Raw genomic sequence first — 24,582 nt, forward strand, 5'->3', positions numbered from 1 at the left:
GAGAGAGAGGGGTTGTTCTGGGGTCTGGCTTGACCCCCGGGGTCCTTGGGAGACACACCAGGGCCCACGGGCTAATCCTCTCGCTGACCTTGCCTTCAAAGCTGTCAGGGCTTCAAAGCTCATCTCAGCCCCCGATGTGATGGGACCTCCCAGCCAACGGGAGGGAGAGGGGTAGCCCACCCCACCACCATCACCCATTACAGCCCCTTTACTCCCTCTTCAATGGGACCCAAACCCCTGGTTCGTCTACCTCTCCCCCCAACTCCCCCCTCCCCCCTCCCGCGACCTCATTCCTTGGCTCCTCTCCTGTCAAGTCCACTGCTGCCGCAGAACTCTGACAGCCTCACGTCTCCTCATGGAAAGGGAACAAAAACACACAGTTGTTTTTCTCAGGTTGGCTCTGTTTGAGTTAGTTTGAGTTTTTTTTTGTTGGTTGGGGGGGGGGGGGGGGGGGTTCTTTCTTTGGCAGCGGAGTTGGTGTTTGTTCACTTCCTGGCTAATTGTGAGAAATAGCGCCGCGTTCCAACTGTAATTGTCTTCGATAGCCTCCGTGTGCACAATTAGCTTTGGAAGCGAACTTAAGGTTTTCATATTTAATTTGAAAGGGTGGGCTGCGAATTTTGACTTTATCTTTTCGCCTCAGGCTAAAACGTGTGGTATAGTGTATCATTTTTGTTTCATCGAGGCTGACAATTTCAGGGACGACACAATTGCAACAACGTGTCAAATTGGAGGTTCTATTTAATTTTTTTTATGGCCACTGACCAGTAGCTTTTTTTAAAACATCATAATCTAGCAATATCTTGAAACATCTGTGAGTGTTTGGGTTCCCAGGCCAACTATCTAAGTTCAGGAATGCCCTTTCCCCTTAAAAAAAAAATCCCTTTTCATGGCTACATTACTCAGTGGTGGATTTCCTTCTCTTTCCTTCTCTCTCTCTCTCTCTCTCTCTCTCTCTCACCTTGCCCTCCGTAAAGGAGGCAGGCATTAGGAGTGAGCCTTGTGTAATCCTGCTAATATGAACCATATATACATGAAGGGCAGACAGAGTGAGTGAATGGGGCAACAGTAGAGGGTTCCTGGGATGTCTTCGGCAGCACTCCCCTCTTTCTTGGAATCCGCGGGACGGCCCTGATTTTTCCCAGGGTTTTACTCTCTCTCTCTCTCCCAGATAAATTGGCCCCGGTCCAAAAAAAGAAAAAGATTCCAGTGTAGTGTAGTATTGTTAATATAGAATATCGTCTCTGTATGGGGTGGAAACCTCATATGTCCCAAAGCCGTTGCTTTTCAGGATTCCAATTCAAAAGCATCAAAAGTTTTTAATTTTTGCTACTTTTGTGTGACACTGAAGTGTGACGAAGTAGGGCATTAGTTTGCAAGTTGAAATATGGAAATACAAGTTTTCTGCCCGACACCAACAAAATGTGTCTCTATGTCTAAATGGTGGAAATCAATCTTACAGTAGATGGTTGCGCTCTCATATCCCATTAAAACCGGGAAAGTTTTGATGTTTGCGTTGGCTATTCAAAAATAGCAGATACACACGCTCACAGCGCGTCACTTCGTGCCGCGCTGTGAGCTTGTGTATCTGCTATTTTTTAACATTTTTGAAAAAATCTTGAAAGTGTGTGAACTACTGTTTTAGAAGGCATTATGTAGAATGGGCCTCAGGTCTTAATGGGATATAGGAGCGTACAGGTTGGGGTTGAGAGACAGAAGCTTCTTTGTTCCTATACTGTAGCTCCACTGGATTCCCTTGAACCAAACTCTGGAATCACACCGTCAACACTGACACAGCACCACAAATGTTCTTCATAAGGACTCGAATCATCCACGTCATTTGATCTTTTGTATTGATATATTTGAGCACCGATTATGCTACAGACCTACCAAGCGGTGTGTGATTGATTGGAGATGAGCGGATCTATACAGTTAGACCTAATACTTGTATACTTTGGGCCCCCAAATAAGATAAGATTTTAACCCATCAAGACTCGTGGCCGATTCTACAAAATGCCTTCTAAATCAATAGTTCTCAAACTTTTAATTCAAAATGATTTATCATTTTTTAAACGCTTTTCAAGATTTTTCAAAAATGTAAAAAAAAAGTACTATATTCCGATATTAATCATTGCTACAGAACGTTTGTTCGGTCACAGGGGTCTCGCCAGCTCTTTAATAAACAGAATATAGTACATTTTCAGGAAGGTGACAACATTTAAGCCAATCAGGAGAGAGCACTGAAAATGCATTTTCTGTTTTATTAAGATCTGGAGAGACAAGGACACTCCTTTTACTGAACAAACAATGAGTACTATCAGAATATAGAGCTATTTAACACTTATTTTAACCAAAGTAAATCACTTACCCTACCTGTAAGTAGTCAGATGGGTGGGCCGCGAACGCTTTTGAGATCTGGAAGTGGGCCCTGATTCCAGAGAAGGTTGGGAACGTCTGCATTAGATAATGAATGAAGCCAATCCGACAGGGACACACCGAACAGCTTGAGAAGCTGGAAAACAAAACAAACCTTATTCATGTATTTGTTTGTTTGTTTGTTGGTTGGCTGGTTGGTTGCTTAGCTGATTATTTGCTTGTTTAACAAGGCTGTTTGTCTAGACGGTTCTATGGTTTTTGCTTCGGTTGGGGAAAAAGAAAACAGTGAATGAGTCACCAATAACAATAACTCCCAGAAGCTCTTGACTGACTTATGTGGCGTGCTGTTCAAAACGTGTCAAATGTGCCGTGTACAATCGCTGAATAACTTCCACCATAAGCTTCCCGGGCGACGCACGCATGCATGCGCCATTGAAGATCCCGATTCAAAGGTCTCAGTGTGTTGCGTTTTGAGTGCTTTCATTTATAGGAAATGGCCATGAACTGACTGAACGTCCAAAACCTCAAATGCATGTCAGCTGTCACCCTGACAAAATGTGTATCGCTCGTATTTGTTGTTCTTGCAGGCTTAATCTAAGCATTTTCGTCAACTTCCTTAGATTTATCTGGCCCTCTCATCTGAACGACTCTCGGCCAAGATCAACAAGCAAGCTAGCAGCTACAGAACGGAAACATATGCATATGTGTGCGCTCACATGCGCAGCCGCTCCAATCACTGCACACACATGCGTGTGTGTGGGCGCACACACACACACACACACACACACACACACACACACACACACACACACACACACACACACACACACGTTTGTATTACTATACTTGTGAGGGCATACACATTTTGCCATTTTTAATGCTAACCTTAAAACCTGAAGTTAATTGCACGCTGGTGTTGCGAACCCAAAATAGCCGAACTTCAAGCTCTTTTAGATCAGCTATTTTGTGTGTCTGTGTGTTTCTTTATAACCAGAAAACAACCATTTCTCTTGTGAGGTCCTCACAATGTCTCAAATATGTCTCAAATATTTCTCAAATACTACTAAACTTGAGGGGACATTTGGACATAGACGCACACGTGCGCGCGCACACGTGCGCGCACACACAGACACACACACACACACACACACACCCCGACACACACACACACACACACACACACACACACACACCCCCACACACACACACACACACACACACACACACACACACACACACACACACATACACACACACATACACACACACGCACATGCACGCTCACACAAAAAAACACAAAACGGCATGTGCGCGTCCCGGCCCAGGCGCCCACCGCCGCGGCCACACATTGACGACGGCACAACAATGCACTTCCCTCTCTCTCTCTCTCTCTCTCCCTCACTTTAGAAGCACTCACATTCACACACACTTCCGCGTGTAATCAGCCGGCGCTATCAAAAACACCTTTGAAAAGGCATATTACGGTTGCCTTGTGCCTGACTCCCGGAGCATGGCGGAGATAAAGCCTCTATTCTTCTTTACTGGGGTGGGGGGGGCCTCGTAAAAGAATGTCTAGGAACGCACGGGAGATGGAAGCTAGCCATGATGAAATCTTATCACGCGACACCTTGTTTGCCGCTGGAGTCGAATCTTTTTGGAGGATGAGTGGCATATTTATAAGCTGAAAAATAGCAGGTCTACAAGCTCACAACACGTCGCTACGCGACGTGTTGTGAGCTTGTAGACCTGCTATTTTTCTTGGCATGGGACACGAGTATTTATATTCCTTTATATTTTATATTTATATACAGTGGTGTAATGTACCTAAGTACATTTACTCAAGTACTGTACTTAAGTGCCCTTTTGAGGATTTTTTTTAACTTTAATGGAGTATTTCCCATTTTCAGTACTTTTACTCCACTACATCTCAGAGGCAAATATTGTACTTTTACCCTACATTATTTGAAAAGTTTAGTTACTAGTTACTTTGTAGATATAAATTATTACATTATAAAACATACATTAGCCACTTTAGCTCTATTTTATACCTAGGCGTATTTGAAAATAGCCGATCTACAAGCTCACAACGCGTCGCGAGCTCTGTGCGAGTTGTGAGTTCTGTGCTCCTTCTCCATGGTGTTTCTGGGGGCCTTCCTCGGCTCTGTTTGCCTGGTTTGTTGGTTATGGCCGTTTTGTTTCCTTCAAAGTTTGTGACCAATCCAGCTCCACTTTGTCTTTGTCTGTTTAAGAAAGTAGATAAAAGTGTCTGCTAAATGACTGTAATGTAATGCAATGTCCTTATGAGCTGTACCTCCGCTGGTTCTTGTTTTTGGTGCGTTCCCACAGCTTGATGTTGTTGATTTTGTTCCGCCAGAAGATGTTTCAAGAGAGTCTGCAGTTTATTGGTGGTCCTCCCACGTTTCAGATCCATACAGCAGTACGGTGTAGATTTTGAGCTTGGTATTTGAGTGAGACAAGAGTATAAGGTTAAGCGTAAATCTACAAGCCAGCAGAGCTTCTTCCATGCTTGAAGCACACCATACCGGTGGTCTGGCCTGTTTAGCCCATTTGCTCAGGGCGGTATAACTTGGCATTACACCGCAGATCATTTCAAAGCCTTTCCGTAGTTGGTTTGATGTTGGAGAAAGCCATTGGATTCCCTTAATTTCACTATGGTATGAAAATCTACTTGCAGAGACTTGAAATTGGCTTGAGACATAATCCAAATCACTAAATATTTTGCAGTTATTTTTTTGGGGTCAAAGTTATTGCTGTGTTTAATACATTTTCAAGCATGGCTTTATATGAAAAGTACCTGAAGAAAATATAAATTTATGAACGAAATTCAAAGGTTCATGTTTTATTTTCTGCACGATGATGTTAATCCAGCATTGACTAGGAGTTAGTGCTACTAGTCGACCAGATACCAGGCTGTACATTTCTCAATGGAAGAGTAGGCAGACCACCTCTAACCACTGCAGTTGTGATAGTTATCTTATATTAACATGGTTGGTTAAAATATAAATGTATTTAGTCAAATAAGTTCCACTTTGCAGCTTTAATTGTTCAGGTATTTTTCTTTCTTCCTTTCTTTCTTTCACATTCAATTATGTGAAAGCTAAAACACTTTCATGTGTTCACGATATTATGGTTGAAGCCATAATGACTTATTGACATCACGTATTGGTCCTTGTAGTGCATAGCACATATGTCATTTGGAAAGTGGAATAGAGGCTTGTCTTGCTTTAGTTTTTTGGCATTTTTTGTTGTTTTAAAAAAACATTTAAAATACTTCATATAGCCGATCTACAAGCTACAATGTAGATCGGCTATTTTCACTATTTTAAAATGTTTTTCAAAATAGTAAAAAAGAAAAAAAAGGCAAAAGGAAATAGGGTCCTTATTCTGCGTTGGCAATATTGCCACTTCATCTTTTTTTTTATTGTATCAGCATGGGAACATCTGGGGCAATTTTTCAAATGTGGTCTCTTTTATAAGGTAATGCCTTTGATCTTGATGGCCTCTGAACTTTTGACTTTGAGTCTGATTCAGTGTCAAAATGGGGCTCAGGGCGCTCTCACAAAAGCCCCACTATCTGAATGGAGCCTTTTGGGCCCGGGCCGGCCGACTCCCTTTGTTGACCATGGGCCTGAGCTCAAAGTGGAGAGGGGCCACTTTAACCCATTAAGACCTGGGGCCCATTCTACGAAATGAAGGACCCCCAAAATGACCCCCCCCCCCCCACACACCCCTAACCTGAAAACGTTTTGTGCCAGGGACCCCCCTAGAAGAGAAGATTTGTGTAGAAAAATTCTAAATTATTCAACGTCTTTCAAACACAAAAATTCAAAAATAGCAGATATACAAGCTCATAGCGCGGCACTCGGTGCCGCGCTATGAGCTTGTATATCTGCTATTTTTGAATAGCCAAAGACATCTAAAGTGACACAGATGCGTACGAGCTTGCAGTGCGGCCACGAAACGACGCGCCGTGAGCTTGAAGATCTGCCATTTTTTTAGTAGCCAACATTTAAATCTAAAATGACACACGGACGCTTTCCCGGGTCGAAGGGGTTAAGAGGCCCCTGGAGGGCCCTCTCTCCACGTCCATCACGGCACGCTATTAATCAAAATACACATCTTTCTGTACTGTACGGAGGGAAGGGGAGAGAGAGAGAGAGGCAGAGAGAAGGGGTGAGAGAGAGAGAGAGAGAGAGAGAGAGAGAGAGGCACTACCTAAAGGAGAGCCACTGAGGAAGGTCTGTGTTTGTTTAGGGTGTCCACTGACTCAAGGATCAAGTCAGTGGTGGACAAAGTGTATATATATATATAAAACTCAAGTAAATTGTCAAAAGTATTCAAAAGGACAAATTTCAAAGTTTACAAAGTACATTTTATTTTGAATATCAATGCACTGCTGTGCTGAAATTTAGAACCCCCTCCCCCCACCCAACAAAAAATTAAATAGAATACCAGAATTGGTTTTTACATTTTTCCAAAAGTAGAGTACAGTTTTACCCGCGAATTGAACTTGGGGGATGAACATTGTCAGCGGAACTCCCTCTGGTGGAGGTACCCTATGACAGTGGTTTTCAACATTGTTCGCGTCAAGGACCCCCAAATTGACACATATTAGCCCACGGACCCCCATTTGAAAAGATATGCCATCTACACTGTATCATCATCATTAGTGTTCATTGTCTCCGCCGAAGGTGGAGAATATGTTTTCGCTTTGTGTGAGCAAACATTGTTAGCCAAGCTAACATTGGGCAAGCTCCACGTGACACGTGTCAATTTGTTGACACCAATGCCTCTGATTGGCTAGAGGGACGCGTGACGAAATAAAATTCTATAAATAGGTGTGTCACTTCAAAAAGCCCTTACTTTTTGAAGTGAGGTAAAACAGGATCAATCAGACTTGATTGGAACAGTACCTTCAGTAAGTCCAAGTCACCCGTCTGTGCGTGTGTGTTTCCCCACCTAACATTGGTCAAGCAAAGGCGCAGAAGGCCAAAGCTAAGAAAGCATACTCATCTACAATTGTAACACAGAAGAGGACTAGAGTTGAAATGATCCCACAACAAAGCTGAACTCTTAATACGTGTCAATATGTTGACATCAATGTCTCTGATTGGCTAGAGGGACGCATGACGAAATACAATCCTATAATAAAAAGGTGTGTCACTTCAAAAAGCCGTTTACGTTTTTGAAGCGAGGTAAGACAGGATCAATCATGATAATCATGATAATATAATTGCTATAGTCTGCTGGCGGAGACTTGTGCTCCGAGGAGCACATTTTCTAGTTTAACTCTGAGAGTGTACAAATGGAACCAAATGGACCCGTTAGGGTCCATTTGATTTGTACAGAGTTACAGACACATAAGGGTCAATTTGGTTTCTAACTATTAATTTGGCTGGGGACCCCCTGGAACCCCCTCAAGGACCACTGGTGGTCCCCGGACCACTGGTTGAGAACCACTACCCTATGAGCATCCCCTCCCCAAAAATTGTCCAAATGCATCCGAAACCTACATGTATACTGTATGGCAGACAGTGGTTCTCAAACTTTTCCGTGTCAAGGACCCCCAAATTGACACATATTGGCCCCGCGGACCCCCATCTGAAAAGGTTTCGTGTGCCAGGGACCCCCAGAAGAGAAGATTTGTTCAAAATCTTCCAAGGTGTCCCCTCCTAAGTGATTGATATCAGGAACCAAATGGACCATATGCTGCGTTCACACAGATACAAAGATACATGCTACCATTCTTTTTCAATGGAAGCCGGCGACATGAAGATACAAAGATACATCCGACGTTTGTAGCTGCTACAAAAGATACAAAGAGACAAAGATGAAAAACTACAAATTGATGTTGAGCAGGGTTCAACTTCCAGATACAAACAGTGGTGGAAAAAGTACTCACATTCTTTACTTAAGTAAAAGTACCAATAATGCAATATAAGAAATACTCCGTTACAAGTAAAAGTCCAGAATTCAAAATGTACTTGAGTAAAAGTACAAAAGTATTGGCATCAAAATATACTTAAAGTACCAAAAGTAAAAGTACTCAAATATTTGGAAATAGGCGATCTACAAGCTCACAACGCGTCGCGGTTTTTTCGAATAGCCTAGGTATAAAATAGGGCTAAAGTGGTTAATGTATGTTTCAGAATATCATAATTTATATCTGAAAAGTAACTAGTAACTAAAGTTTTCAAATAATTGTAGCTGAGTAAAAGTACAATATTTGCATCTGAGATGTAGTGGAGTAGAAGTAAAAGTGTTTACTTGGAATTACTCGAACCAAATGGACCCTGAGGATGTTACCGTGGCGTGTAGATTAAAAATGGTATCAAATGGGAGGTATGTGGTCTACTATACTGTATATATGAGACTGGGGGAGGTTGAAATGAAAGATGAAAGGTGCAGAATGACTGGCGTTCTGCACACACAGTAGGAACATTGTCTGATGTCTTATCACTATATACCTTTACCCCACTCCACCTATCTGCTGCTATAGGAAATTATCCCTCATCCTCTGCTCTCTCTCTCTTTGCTCTCTCTCTCTCTCTCTCTCTCTCTCTCTCTCTCTCTCTCTCTCTCTCTCTCTCTCTCTCTCTCTCTCTCTCTCTCTCTCTCTCTCTCTCTCTCTCTCTCTCTCTCTCTCTCTGTCTCTCCAAACTTTCTCAAACTTTTTCCATGTCAAGGGCCCCACAAAATGATATGTATGTGTTGTGTCAGGGACCTCCAGAAGCAAATATATGAGTTAAAAATGTTCGCTTTAAAATAAATATATATATTTATTCAAAGATTTGCACAAATTTTCACAATTTACAGGCTACAAGCTCTATAATAGCAGATATACAAGCTCACAACGCGTCACTTCGTGTCACGCTGTGAGCTTGTATATCTGCTATTTTTGAATAGTGAACGTATTAAAATATGGTTAAAGTGGTTAAAATGATTGTGGCGCTATCAACACATTTTGCCGGGGACCCCATTTCTGTCTCTCTCTCTCTCTCTCTTTCCCTCTCTCTCTCTGTCTGTCTGTCTCTCTGTCTCTCTCTGTCTCTCGTCTGTCTCTCTCCTGCTCTCCTCTCCCGGATCGAGTCTCCCTCAGCTTGCCTTTTCCAGGGGCTAAACTAATTCAATTAAAGGGGGGGGGGGGGGATATTTGAGCACGGCCCAGAGTCTTCGCCAGGCCGGCCCCCGTGCCAAGACTGCAGAAACAGAACACAGCGTAAAACAGAGTAGTAGTATGTCACATCAAACTTCCTGTGTTGATAATATAAACCCGACACCCCCCTGACCCCCCCTCCCCCCGTCTGTCAGAGACGCTCGTTTTGAAACCGAGCGAGTTTCATTGTTACCTGAGTAACGTTTTTTTTTAAGGTAGCAGTATCTTTTTATATCTGCAGTGTTAAGCCGCTTGCCAACTTGAACCCGTTGTACTTTCGACTTTCGTCTTGCGGGGGAGTGTGAACGGTGACCAGGATGGATTCTAGGGAAGAAAAGTCGAGGAGGAGGTGGAGGAGGAGAAGAGGGGGGGGAATGAAAGACATGGAACATAGTCAGAACCACCACGTAAAAAGGTCTTTCCTCCTGTAAATCTTTTGACACGTTGTTGTTTTTAGGTACTACTACTACCGGGGACTGCACAGCTTTCTCTGTTTGTGTGCGTGTGTATGTTTGTGTGCATGGTACAGTAAAAGGAGACATTGCATGTGCATTACAATTTTGCAAGTTGTGACTTCAAAGTTGATGGCTATTTCGCTATTTTTAGGACGCTTGCGCCGAGCACAACACGCTAAACAACTCTGAGTTAGTCCTGGGTGCAGTATCTTGGGAGTTACATTAATAGAACTGATGTCCAATGTCGGCTGCCATTACCCTTAAGAGACATGGCTTCTGCCTGGCGGTATTAGGCACATTCCTCAGTGGCGGGAAATCAGGGTGCATACCACACAGGCTCTAATGCCTGACAAGCGAGTCCCTGGTTCAATTCCTGGCCAGCCGGACCGTTTTGCTGAATGTCACTCCCCTAATACACTCTCTCTCTCTCCATGTTTCCTGACTCTCTATACTGCACCTGTCAAATAAAAGCTTAAAAAGTCCCCACAAACAAAAGAAACTCCCCAAAAACTATGCCTTAAACGTATAACCTCGCACTAATCTAACATTTGGCGGACTTATTGCGCTTCGGGTCGGGCGTAATGGCTCACACTTGGGGGGCATGCTGCGTGCCGCGTCTCCAAATTCTTCTTTTATATGAGACGTCTTGCAGGTGCAGCTCGTCCGGCAGCTATAGTGCACTGCACTGGCTTTGAAGCGAACGCAGCTTTAGATTGATGCCTTAAAGGGCCCACCCTCAGCCGTAGCCCTGACCAACCGACTTAAAAAAAAAAGGCTAATTTGAATGATTTGTCTTAGCACTCATTAAACGTTATGGCTTCCCCCTGCACATTAACACAAGCACCTACTCAATTTGATGGCTGTGTGACTGTGTGGCCGGAAAAAAAGAAAAGACGTGGAGAGTGGAGAGGAGAGGAGAGGAGAGGTGTGGGAGAGCTGGCCTTAGATGAACCTCGCGTGATAAAGACTTAGCGATGGCTGTGCTGCCGACGGAACGGAGAGCCCCTGAGAATGGGGATCGTTTGGCAGTCATGTTAGCGTGTGTGTGTGCGTGTGTGTGTGTGTGTGTGTGTGTGTGTGTGTGTGTGTGTGTGTGTGTCTCAGAGAGTATATCGTTGTTCGGCCCGCCCACTCTCCATGTGGAAGTGTCCCCGAGCAAGGCGCTTAACCCCTACAACAGCTCCCCTCTGTGCGCTCATCAGAGCCATCTGATCGGACATCTGCTGGGTGAAGCAGTAAAAACGTAATATCCAGAAGTACTCCCTTTCCTATTTCCTTTCAGATGGGCGGGCGGGTGGGCCGCAAAACGCCTTTGAGATTTTTCAAGTGGGCCCTGAACCAGAAAAAAAGGTTGACCCCAGGGTGGGGGGGGGGGGGGGGGGTCCCAAATTATTTTGTGGGGGGGGTCCCCAGATGATATGCAATATTGTTTTTCTCACTCAACAGTAAACAAACCAAGTGCGAGGCGTTGTGAGCATCTAGTTTATTTTGGGGGATCCCCAGTTCAAATATGATTATTTTGGGGGGTCCCCACTAGTTCAAATATGATTATTTGGGGGGGTCGTGCCCTGAAAACTTTGGGAAACCTTGGTCCGATTGTTTCCGTAGAATTATCCCATATTGCTCATATTTGTTCAACTCATGCACCCCACTTCTGCCATTCATTCAGTAGAGCCCATGATAGCAGTAGCACAAATCCTTACAGTATTTCCCTCATGCCAGCAGTGGTTCTCAAAGTGCGGTCCGGGGTCTCTCTGTGTTCCTAGAGGAAGTTCCAACAAATGATGAGAATAGCACGATGAAGTTAAAGCAGCCGCAATGCGTAAAGATGGATGTCCTTCCCGGTTTTCAAACCCAAGACTCCCGCGTGGGAGGCAAACATTTCTAACAGTGACACCCGCCTAGGCATTGGAGATATTTGCTCTTTGAGCTTCAGGCACTATACCACTTGTCAACCACACTATTGTACACACCTGACACCAGGGTCTACATTTAGGGAGACCCACCTCCAAACCACAACGCATCCCATTATTTTCTCTATTTGTCATATAACCCAATATTATACCGTCTCTGTCGGGTGGAAACCTCATAAGTCCAAAAACGTATTACTTACTTACTTTTCAGCATTCAAATTCAAATTCAAAAACAGCAAAAGCTGTTTTTGAATTTGAGTAGCAGTAGCATCTTTTTCACCTTTCCGTCTCCCTCCCTCTCTGTCTCCACAGGGACGTCTTGCCCCACGTGGTCTACACCTACCAGGTCCAGACCCTCTCCAGACAGAGCGAGAGCGAACCGTCCCCACCGCTGGTCCATGAGCTGGGGGCGCCGTACTGTGGGGATGGTCGCATACAGAGGTAAGACCTGTGCACACACGCACACACACATAGGGCTGTCACGATTTTGACATTTTACTTGACGATTAATTGTTGCTCAAATAATTGCGATTAACGATCTAATTGCATTTACTGTATGTCATCGGAACATTTATGAATAAAAATTACATTTTTGTTTGGCTTTTAGGCTTCGCAAACAAAAGGTGCATGGGGCAGATATGACAAATAACTTACGTATTTGAACTTTATACTTAAAAAAAAACATTAATAGCGGAAAAGCTCACAACGCGTCGCATCGCGACGCGTTGTGAGCTTATAGATCGGCTATTTCCAAAATGTTTAAAAATATATGAAAAATTTTCAACATGGAAACAAATATGACAAAATATTATTATTATTATGCAAAATAATTGCGATGTTCTCAAATAATTGCGATTAGGCGATTATGTAATAATTGTGACAGGCCTGCGCACACGCACACACACGCACACCACACACACACACACACACACACACACACACACACACACACACACACACACACACACACACACACATTGTGCGTATTGCTCTACTAAGGCATAACCATAACCGCTGCATGAGCCTCAAATCTGAATCTCTGGGAAAATCGTCCTCACGGAGTATTTCTCAGATTCTGCTATACTTGTGGGCACGTTTTGGCTCTCACAGGTATAGTATAACGAGTGCGCGCGTGTGCACGCGCACACACACACACACACACACACAAACGCACGCACACGCGCACACACACGATTGTATGCACACAAGACTCACCCAATGGAAGTTAATAAATCATTTGCAGAAAGAATGCCTGGCCTATGAAGAAGGCTTGGTCTGATGATTAATGAGTATTATTTCTTTAGTGTGGTCAGTGTATACAGAGTCTTAGAGTTCACCTGCGTGCATTTCTCCTCAGTTCCAGGGAGGAGTGTGACGACATGAACTCCATGAACGGGGACGGCTGCTCCAGCCAGTGCAAGAAGGAGGCCTTTTTCAACTGCGTCGGTGAGTAAATAATATGGCCGACGTACCGTTTCTCAACTTCAAGGTCTGGGGGGGAGGCGGTCCGAATAGACCCTCAACCCATTAAGACCGGGAACGCATCTGTGTGTCATTTTTAGATTTCTTTGGCTTATTCAAAAATAACAGATCTACAAGCTCATAGAGTGCCACACAAAAACGTATGTTGCTGTAAGTGGTTCTCAAACTTTTTTTCATGTCAAGGACCACCCAAAATGATATGTATTTGGCTGTGGACCCCCATCTAAAAATATTTTGTTCCAGGGACCCCCAGATTTGAGTTTTTTTTTTCAAAAATAGCGGATCTACAAACTCATAGCGTGTCACGAGTGCCGCGCTATGAGCTTGTAGATCCGCTATTTTTGAACAGCCAAAGAAATCTAAAAATGACACATGATATATTTCCTGGTCTTAATGAGTTAAATGGGTCTGTAAGTCGAGAGTGGACAAATTGAACCTAATGGACTCAAAACAAAACAAAAAAGTTCTCGTCAGGGCAGGTAGCTTGCTGTGGGCCAGCAATGTTTCATTGCAATCTGACGCTGCGTTCATGATCTGAGGCATTTTTGTTCAAAACGTGGCCACTCCTACAAACTTTGGAAGCCAATCTTAGCCAATCAGGATGGAATATGAAAAATTTGACTGATCTGGCTTGACCTGATTGCAAACCTTTGTCTTTGACCCTTGGAACCCAAAAGTTACCCATCTTCTTCACCCATCTCTCTTCAGGGCAGCATACTGACCTTTCCCACCAAGTTTCACAACGTCTTCCCAATTTTGACCTTGACCTTGACCTTTTTCGACCAAAAGGTCATCTCTTAACACATTGATTGCCAAGATCAAGTTAACTTGATCTTTCAAATCCATCACTTGATTGCCAAGATCAAGTTAACTTGATCTTTAAATTTTTTTTTTTTTTTTTTTTTTTTTTTGACCCAAAGACCAAGGAGATATGATTTTTCGAAGATCTAGACTCCTATCCACTTCCTTGTTAACTTAAAACTTAAAAATTCTGTATCTCGGCTCCTGAGTACTTTTTTTTTCTCAATGAAAAATCTCGGGCATAAAACTGCAAAAAAATTGAAATAATTCTGGCAGGCAATGTGTTAAGGGCGGCCCAGTGGTCATTCCCGCCAAGTTTCATGACAATTGGCCCAGACGTTCTTGAGTTATCGTGTTCACAGACAGACAGACAGACAGACAGACAGACAGAGTCAGGTGAAACGTAGCAGCTGGTGACTCCCTCAATTGGTCTGATTAACTGCGAGCTTGTACATCTGATATGTTTTTTTTTTTCATATTTTTGAAAAATCTTGAAAGCGTTTGAAAAATGTTGAATATTTTTCTTCTCTTCTCGGGGTCCCTGGCACAAAACATTTCCAGATGGGGGGAGTCCGCGGCCAAATACATAATCAATTTGGGGGGTCCTTGGCACGAAAAAGTTTCAGAAGTACTGATTTAGAAGGCATTTGTAGAATGTTGGAATCCTACTTCCCCATTGGCTGGTTTGATTTGGACAGTGCAGTGGTGGTAAAAGTACTCAAGTGTTTTACTTAAGTAAAAGTATCAATACTGCAATGTAAAAGTACTCTGTTACATGTAAAAGTCCAGAATTCAAAATTTACTTGAGTAAAAGTACAAAAGTATTGGTATCAAAATGTACTTAAAGTAACATAAGTAAAAGTACAAACATTTTTGAAAATAGCAGATCTACAAGCTCACAACGCATCGCATCGCGACGCGTTGTGAGCTTGTAGATCTGTTATTTTCCTCAAAATTGTACTTCCTCAAAATTCCTCAAAATTGTACTTAATTGCAGTACTTGAGTAAATGTACTTAGTTACTTTACACCACTGAGTTGAGTGTGATAGTGTAGCAGGCAGAGCTCTTCATGGTCCTGTGATGATGGACTCTGCCACCAACAAATCCTAATAACAGCTCAACTGTTAACACTGCGTATCATAGTCACTTTGACCTTTTTGGTCAAAATGTTCGGGAGATCCTCCCATAAAAAAATAAACAATTTGTACATGGTTTAGTGTCTGCTACAGTAGTTACACAGATTAACTTGATTGTTCATGGAATATCAATTAAAATCATATATACTGTAAGCCGTGTTCAACAACAAATGGTGTGTGTGTGTGTGTGTGTGTGTGTGTGTGTGTGTGTGAGCTTTTGTGATTGTGTGAAGTGGCCACTTAATCCCTTTCAGATTGCTGGACTAGCTGTGCTGTTTTCCACCAACTGCACTGCTTGTGCGTGCGTGTGTGTGTGTGTGCGTGCGTGCGTGTGTGTGTGTATATGAGAGAGAGAGAGAGAGAGAGAGAGACTTCATGACATAGTTGTAGTTTTTTGCGCAGAAATTGGACACTATAATGACTGGACCTTCTGTCCATCTGTGTGTGTGTGTGTGTGTGTGTGTGCGCGCGCACGAGCGAGCGTGAGCGCGAGTGTGTTGCTGTCAGTGTGTTGGACAGAGAGAGAGGGACTTGGACGGGGAGTGGACACCGAGCGTAGAGCGAGGCCAGAGGGCTACAGTGTGGATGCTCTTTAATAGGCCATTCACACGATTGAGCCGCGTTGTTTTCTATCTGCGGATATCTGATGAAATGGACGAGTTCTTTTTCACATGACCCCCCAAACCTGGCAACCCGTTGATCCCCCAGTGGCCGTGCCTTGACACGACTCCAAGCCACAGTAAACACAGGTGCAGATATAAACCCAGGGAGGGATTGAGGACCTGGGCTCTTTGTTTTTTCTCCCCCCAAAAGTCATATTAACAAACTAGAGCGATAGATGCAGAAATCAGAACTTCCGTCCTGATTGACACCAACATATTATGCATTATACTAAAGGCTTTATTGTTCATTGAACCCATTAACCCATTAACTAAGACCTGGGACGCATCTGAGTAATTTTTTTATTTGAGCTAAAAAGCATTATTTTACACTTTGGGCTATTCAAAAATAGCAGATATACAAGCTCATAGCGCGGCACTGTCCGTCCATCTGAAAATGCGGGGGCCAGGGACCATGCACCCCCCCCCCAGAACACTTTCAAGCAGATGTACAAGCTCGTAGCACGGCACGAAGTGACGCGCTGTGAGATTGTATATCTGCTATTCTTTTTAGAACCACTGTTCTAAATTTTACATGAACCCCTTGAACCCTTGCATCCATATTCTGAGGAGAACTTTAGCTGAAAATAGCAGATTTACAAGCTCACAACGCCTCGCAGCGCGAGCCGTTGTGAGCTTGTAGATCTGCTATTTTGCCAAAGAGGTTTGGCGCCAAAGAGGTTTGGTGTGGAGAGAGAAAGAGCAGAGCAAGTACAGACCTAAGAGTTATGTTGCTATAATATAGCAATTTTAGATGTTTTGCTATATATTATATATATTATATATATATAGCAAAATATATGACACAGACAGCGTACAGATGTAACCATAATGGTATATACCCTCCATTTGGTTGTGTTTGTATACACTCTCTGAGTTACAAATGGTTAAATTAAACAACTGACGAAGAGTTGCTCTTCCCTGTCTGTATGGTCTGTTAGTGTCTGTGTGTTTCCCAGCCTCCCTCTCTGTATCTGTCTATCTCTTTGACTTCTTCTTCTCTCCTCCTGCCCTCGCGGGCTGTCGTACGGTCTCTCCCTTGCACTCAGTCACCTTTCCACTCATTCTCTCTCTCTCTCTTTTTCTATCGATTAGTCACCCCATGGAGACTTGAATTCATGGATATTTTTTGTTTTTGTCGCATTCCTAAGCCAATAATTTGATGACCAGCGGACCGGTAGGCAGCGGTTCCGGTAGGAGACACAAAGGAGATTCTTTGTGTCTCCTACCGGAACCGCTGCCGGTCATCAAATTATTGGCTTAGGAATGCGACCAAAACAAAAAAATATCCATGAATCAAGTCTCCATGGGATGACTAATCGATAGAAAAAAAGTCATTTTGGGGGTGAACTATCCCTTTTAACTTGATATTTCAAATCCATCACTTGATTGCCAAGATCAAAAAAAAAAAGAAAAAAAGGGCGGCCCAGTGGTCATTCCCGCCAAGTTTCATGACAATTGGCCCAGACGTTCTTGAGTTATCGTGTTCACAGACAGACAGACAGACAGACAGACAGACAGACAGACAGACAGACAGACAGACAGACAGACAGACAGAGTCAGGTGAAACGTAGCAGCTGGTGACTCCCTCAATTGGTCTGATTAACTGCGAGCTTGTACATCTGATATGTTTTTTTTTTTTACATTTTTGAAAAATCTTGAAAGCGTTTGAAAAATGCTGAATATTTTTCTTCTCTTCTCGGGGTCCCTGGCACAAAACATTTCCAGATGGGGGGAGTCCGCCGCCAAATACATAATCAATTTGGGGGGTCCTTGGCATGAAAAAGTTTCAGAAGTACTGATTTAGAAGGCATTTGTAGAATGTTGGAATCCTACTTCCCCATTGGCTGGTTTGATTTGGACAGTGCAGTGGTGGTAAAAGTACTCAAGTGTTTTACTTAAGTAAAAGTATCAATACTACAATGTAAAAGTCCAGAATTCAAAATTTACTTGAGTAAAAGTACAAAAGTATTGGTATCAAAATGTACTTAAAGTAACATAAGTAAAAGTACAAACATTTTTGAAAATAGCAGATCTACAAGCTCACAATGCGTCGCAATGCGACGCGTTGTGAGCTTGTAGATCTGTTATTTTCTGTTATTTTCAAATAAATAAATGTTTTATAACGTAATCATTTATATCTGCAAAGTAACTAGTAACTAAAGGTTTCAAATAATTGTAGTGGAGTGAAAGTACAATATTTGCCTCTGAGATGTAGTGGAGTAGAAGTAAAAGTATAGACAATTGGAAACACTCCAGTAATGTACAGTCAAGTACCTCAAAATTGTACTTAAGTGCAGTACTTGAGTAAATGTACTTAGTTACTTTACACCACTGTTAACAGTGCGTATCATAGTCACTTTGACCTTTTTGGTCAACATGTTCGGGAGATCCTCCCATAAAAAAAATCAACAATTTGTACATGGTTTAGTGTCTGCTACAGTAGTTACTCTCTCTCTCTCTCTCTCTCTCTCTCTCTCTCTCTCTCTCTCTCTCTCTCTCCTCTCTCTCCTCTCTCTCTCTCTCTCTATCAGATTAACTTGATTTTTCATGGAATATCAATTAAAATCATATATACTGTAAGCTGTGTTCAACAACAAATGGTGTGTGTGTGTGTGTGTGTGTGTGTGTGTGTGTGTGTGTGTGTGTGTGTGTGTGTGTGTGTGTGTGTGTGTGTGTGTGTGTGTGTGTGTGTGTGTGTGTGTGTGTGTGTGTGTGTGTGTGAGCTTTTGTGATTGTGTGAAGTGGCCACTTAATCCCTTTCAGATTGCTGGACTAGCTGTGCTGTTTTCCACCAACTGCACTGCTTGTGCGTGCGTGTGTGTGTGTGTGTGCGTGTGTGTGTGTATATGAGAGAGAGTGAGAGAGAGAGAGACTTCATGACATAGTTGTAGTTTTTTGCGCAGAAATTGGACACTATAATGACTGGACCTTCTGTGTGTGTGTGTGTGTGTGTGTGTGTGTGTGTGTGTGTGTGTGTGTGTGTGTGTGTGTGTGTGTGTGTGTGTGTGTGTGTGTGTGTGTGTGTGTGTGTGTGTGTGTGTGTGTGTGTGTGTGTGTGTGTGTGTGTGTGTGTGTGTGTGTGTGTGTGTGTGTGTGTGCGCGTGAGTGAGTGAGTGTGTTGCTGTCAGTGTGTTGGACAGAGAGAGAGGGACTTGGACGGGGAGTGGACACAGAGCGTAGAGCGAGGCCAGAGGGCTACAGTGTGGATGCTCTTTAATAGGCCATTCACACGATTGAGCCGCGTTGTTTTCTATCTGCGGATATCTGATGAAATGGACGAGTTCTTTTTCACATGACCCCCCAAACCTGGCAACCCGTTGATCCCCCAGTGGCCGTGCCTTGACACGACTCCAAGCCACAGTAAACACAGGTGCAGATATAAACCCAGGGAGGGATTGAGGAACCTGGGCTCTTAGTTTTTTCTCCCCCCAAAAGTCATATTAACAAACTAGAGCGATAGATGCAGAAATCAGAACTTCCGTCCTGATTGACACCAACATATTATGCATTATACTAAAGGCTTTATTGTTCATTGAACCCATTAACCCATTAACTAAGACCTGGGACGCATCTGAGTCATTTTTTGATTTGAGCTAAAAAGCATTATTTTACACTTTGGGCTATTCAAAAATAGCAGATATACAAGCTCATAGCGCGGCACTCGGCACTCTGTGCCGCACTATGAGCTTGTATATCTGCTATTTTTGAAAAATCGTGAAAATGTGTGCAAATCTTTGAATATTTATATTTTTTTAAGCGAACATTTTTAACTCAAATCTTTGCTTCTGGGGGGTCCCTGGAACAACATATTTTGATGGGGGTCCGCGGCCAAATACATATAATTTTGGGGTTCTTGACATGAAAAAGATTGAGCACCACTGATATAGAAACATACGTTTTTTTCAGAATACTGTTGGGATTTAGAAGACATTTGTAGAATCTGCTTCAGGTCTCAATGGGTTAAGAACATGATGGCCGATTCTATACACAATGCCTTCTAAATCGGTAGTTCTCAAAATTTTTCATGCGAAGGACCGCCCCCAAAAAGACATGTATTTGGCCACGGACCCCACCACGTCCGTCCATCCGTCCGTCCGTCCATCTGAAAATGCGGGGGCCAGGGACCATGCACCCCCCCCAGAACACTTTCAAGCAGATGTACAAGCTCGCAGCACGGCACGAAGTGACGCGCTGTGAGATTGTATATCTGCTATTCTTTTTAGAACCACTGTTCTAAATTTGACATGAACCCCTTGAACCCTTGCATCCATATTCTGAGGAGAACTTTAGCCGAAAATAGCAGATCTACAAGCTCACAACGCCTCGCGCTGCGAGGCGTTGTGAGCTTGTAGATCGGCTATTTTTGCCAAAGAGGTTTGGTGTGGAGAGAAAAAGAGCAGACCAAGAACAGACCTAAGAGTTATGTTGCTATAATATAGCAATTTTTGATTTTTTTGCTATATATTACATATATATTATATATATATATAGCAAGACATATTACACAGATGCTTTCCCGGTTTTAATGGGGTTAACTCAGAGAGCGTACATGCAACCATACTGGTATATACCCTCCATTTGGTTACGTTTCTGTACACACTCCGAGTTACAAATGGTTAAATTAAACAACTGAGGAAGAGTTGCTCTTCCCCGTCTGTATGGTCTGTTAGTGTCTGTATGTTTCCCAGCCTCCTTCTCTGTATCTGTCTATCTCTTTGACTTCTTCTTCTCTCCTCCTGCCCTCGCGAGCTGTCGTACGGTCTCTCCCTTGCACTCAGTCACCTTTCCACTCATTCTCTCTCTCTCTCTCTCTCTCTCTCCCTCCCTCTCTCTCTCTCTCTCTCTCTCTCCCATTAAAAATACTTTTCCCATTTTTAATGTCTCCTCCCCCCTTACCCCCTTGTCCCGTTAATTTCCTACTGTCTACCTATCTCTCTCGCATCTTCGCTCTCACAAGCTGCCGTTTGAACTCCCCCGTGTCTCTGCCTCCCTCTCTCTCTCCCTCCCTCTCTCCCTCCCTCTCTCCCTCCCTCTCTCTCTCTCTCTCCCTCCCTCTGTTCCCGCTGGGTGAGTGACGGGGCCGTATTCCTGCGTGTGTGCCCCCCTTCGGCAGCCCCTTGTTTCAACATTGCCAGAGAAGCACAAGAAACTGACTTGAGTTTTTTGAGCCGTGCTGCTGGTGGGGAGCGCTGGAATTCTTTTTTTTTCGACTGAGGAGGAGGAGGAGGAGGAGGAGGCCCACGGCCAACTTGGCACGGAATGCCGCCTTTTTCCTCCCCTAACTGGAACCCCACCGGCTGACACTGCTATAGAGCTGGGAGAGAGCGAGCTGAGAGAGAGAGAGAGAGAGAGAGGCCCAGGCAAAGCCCTCTTCTCCTCTTCTCTTCCACTCTCTCTCTCTCTCTCTCTCTCCCTCCTCGCCATGCACCTCCAGTTCTCTTCCAACAGCTTCCAGCTTCTAGAATGTTTCTACCTTTTCTTCTCTCTCGTGCTCCTGTTTGCTTCCAGCTTCCAGAGAGCCTTCCTTCCATCTCCATGTGGGACGTCTGGAAAAGCCATACAGTGCTCTCCGTCCGTCCTTTAATTCGCTCTTTGCCCGTTTGACTTTTTTGCCTGATTGTTCCTTTTAACCCACTAGGTCTTCAACAGGGGGTCCGGGTCCCCTAGGGAGGGGGGGGGGTCCTCAGAGTTAACTACAGGGGGGCCGCCAAAACTTTGTGTGATAGGATTTTTTTTTGTACATGAACCCCTTGAACCCTAGCATCCATATTCTGAGGAGAGCTTTAGAAAACAGCCGATCTACAAGCTCACAACGCCTCGCGCTGCGAGGCGTTGTGAGCTTGTAGATCGGCTGTTTTCGGCAAAGAGGTTTGGTGTAGAGGGGAAAAAGAGCAGACCAAGTACAGAGTGAACGGTCATGTTTACTAAGTATTGTGGGTTTAAAGTGGTTAAATGTCTGAATGTACACATTAACATGAATCCAACATGACAGTGCTGTCAGTGTCAAACTAGTCTATGAAGCTATCCATGAAATCTATGAAAACGTTTAATCTGCAACGCAATTTTATACAATATGTATAGGGGGTCCGTGCGTCATCTCTCTCCCAGCTAAGGGGGTCCTTGGCCTGAAAGACCAGTTTGAAGTCTGGCGGTCCCATACAGTATATGCACATAACTATACAGTATATTATGGGCATCATAATATACATAATATGCCCCCCTTTTTGTGCCCATATGGAGCTGACTGATTTGTTTGTTTTTTACGGCTGATGACTTGGCGACACATTGAGGTTAGCCAACACACTCCATATTTGGGTGTAGCTGCACTGGGAACTAATATTGTTCTGTAGCAGTATGTTATACAACTTTGTTTGTTTGTGTTTCTTCTGGTCATGCAGACGAGCCCAGCATGTGCTACTACTACGACGGGGACGGGGTGTGCGAGGACTTTGAGCGGGAGACGGGCGTGAGGGACTGTGGCCTGTACACCCCCAGTGGCTTCCTGGACCAATGGGCGTCCGTGGTGGAGGTGTCCCACGAGGAGAAACCATACTGCTCCGGGGAAGTGGCTGCTGGCTATCCTGCTGTTACAAAGGTAAGGACAGTGAAGTCATTTTGTACTTGAGTAAAAGTACCAATACCATTAATGTAGAAATACTCTGTTGCAAATAAATTATCCGGTATTCAAAATTCACTTGAGTAAAAGTATAAAAGTACAAAAGAGTACCGAAGAGCTAAACCTTGCCTAGGGCGCAAATTTGGCTGGATCCGGGCCTGGGCAGAGTAGAGATCTCAGATTGCGAGACTAATATCGCATGGATTCACGCTAAACTGGTCACTCATTCATGTAAAGGGGATTTCAAGGATTCAAGGATTTCCCGGATTTCCAGGATTTCCCGGCAAACAGACTGACCCGAGATGTCTGACCGTGATAAGCACAGTATTGCATTTCTGTACACTGTACTTGTAGCAGGCAGGCAGCACCTCCACGGCGCTCTGTGTGTGTGTGTGTGTGTGTGTGTGTGTGTGTGGGGGGGGCCCCCCCCCCCCCCCACACACACACACACATGCATGTTATTCCTCCATAACATCTCAAAACGGGACGGTTTGATGTTTGTTTTCACTGAGAAGAGGCCAAGTGGAACACTGTCCATTAAAGCCATGGAGAAAGGATTTCAAACTGTGAAGAACACACTGTTCTGTCCCAAGTCATGTGTGGTGTTGATGATGAGATCACCTCCACTGCAACATCCTGTGAACTTTACACTTATACCTACAGTATGCACCAAGGGTTCAGGCCGCGACCCCCACCAAAATAATCCTATTTGAACTGGGGACCCCCCACCCTGACAAGCACTTGGAATTGCAGGCATTACATTTAGTTTGACTCGGTTCCACAGATCAACATTGTGAAAATAGCCGATGTACAAGCTCACAATGCGAGGCGTTGTGAGCTTGTACATCGGCTGTTTTCACAATGTTTGCCTCCTTTTTACGTAATATTTGACAATTTGGCCAATTTTGTACTGTATTTAAGGTCGTAAAAGTCATTAAATTGTAACTTTAGAAATGTGCAGATGCCCTGTATACACGCATACTGTACAGTATGTTGGTTTGTTTACTGTTAGGTGAGAAAATGATGTTGCTCATTAAGCTAATCATCTGCGGGACCCCCCAAAATTATTTGGGGACCCCCCCTGGGTCTACAGCAAACATCCACAAGACCAAAAATATAGACATTGTACGTATCTTTCTGTGAGATGTGACTGCTTGATTTCTCCCAATCTCTCTTACTCTCTCTCGCCAGAATGTCAATATAGGGACTGGACAGGCAAAGATGCACATTCATAGATGTATTCTATGTCCGACAGAGACGATATTGAGAAGTGCCTCCCTTACCCAGGATACATCAATGCAATGCAATAATAACTTTAACTTCATTTATGTAGCACTTTTTAAAACAAGAGTTACAAAGTGCTGAGCAGCAGTTGGAGCATAACATAATATATAAGTAAAACATAAACGTTTAAAAAAAGCATAAGGGAATAACATAGTTAACAAGTTAATTCTGACAAGCAATAAATAAATAAATAAAAGAAACACATTTAACCCATTAAGACCTGGAATTGTGTCATTTTTAGATTTGAGCTAAAAAGCATTATTTTACACTTTGGGCTATTCAAAAATAGCAGATATACAAGCTCATAGCGCGGCACCGAGTGCCGCGCTACGAGCTTGTAGATCTGCTATTTTTGAAAAATCGTGAAAATGTGTGCAAATCTTTGAATATATATATTTTCAAAGCGAACATTTTTTACTCAAATCGTTGCCTCTGGGGGGTCCCTGGAACAACATATTGATGGGGGTCCGCGGCCAAATACATATAATTTTGGGGGTCCTTGACATGAAAAAGATTGAGCACCACTGATATAGAAACATACGTTTTTCAGAAAACTGCTGAGATTTAGGAGACATGTAGAATCGGCTTCAGGTCTTAATGGGTTAAAATCAATTCTAAAAACGACAGGAAGCCAGTGGAGAGTTGCCATGACAGGGGTACGTTTTTTGTGTTGGTCAGAA

The 24,582-nt window shown here is 43.5% G+C and overlaps 1 protein-coding gene across 1 annotated transcript in view; it reads left to right on the top strand.

Moving 5' to 3' along the window:
- pappaa (pregnancy-associated plasma protein A, pappalysin 1a) overlaps positions 1-24,582 on the top strand; it is a 189,150-nt gene that overhangs the window by 67,789 nt on the left and 96,779 nt on the right. The window contains 3 exon segments of the mRNA XM_080418844.1: positions 12,234-12,362; positions 13,279-13,367; positions 22,401-22,597. Of these exon segments, the coding sequence (XP_080274970.1) occupies positions 12,234-12,362; positions 13,279-13,367; positions 22,401-22,597 (415 nt within the window).

The sequence above is a fragment of the Gymnoscopelus braueri genome (assembly GCF_963280865.1).
Source record: "Gymnoscopelus braueri genome assembly, chromosome: 22".
Lineage (NCBI taxonomy): Eukaryota > Metazoa > Chordata > Actinopteri > Myctophiformes > Myctophidae > Gymnoscopelus > Gymnoscopelus braueri.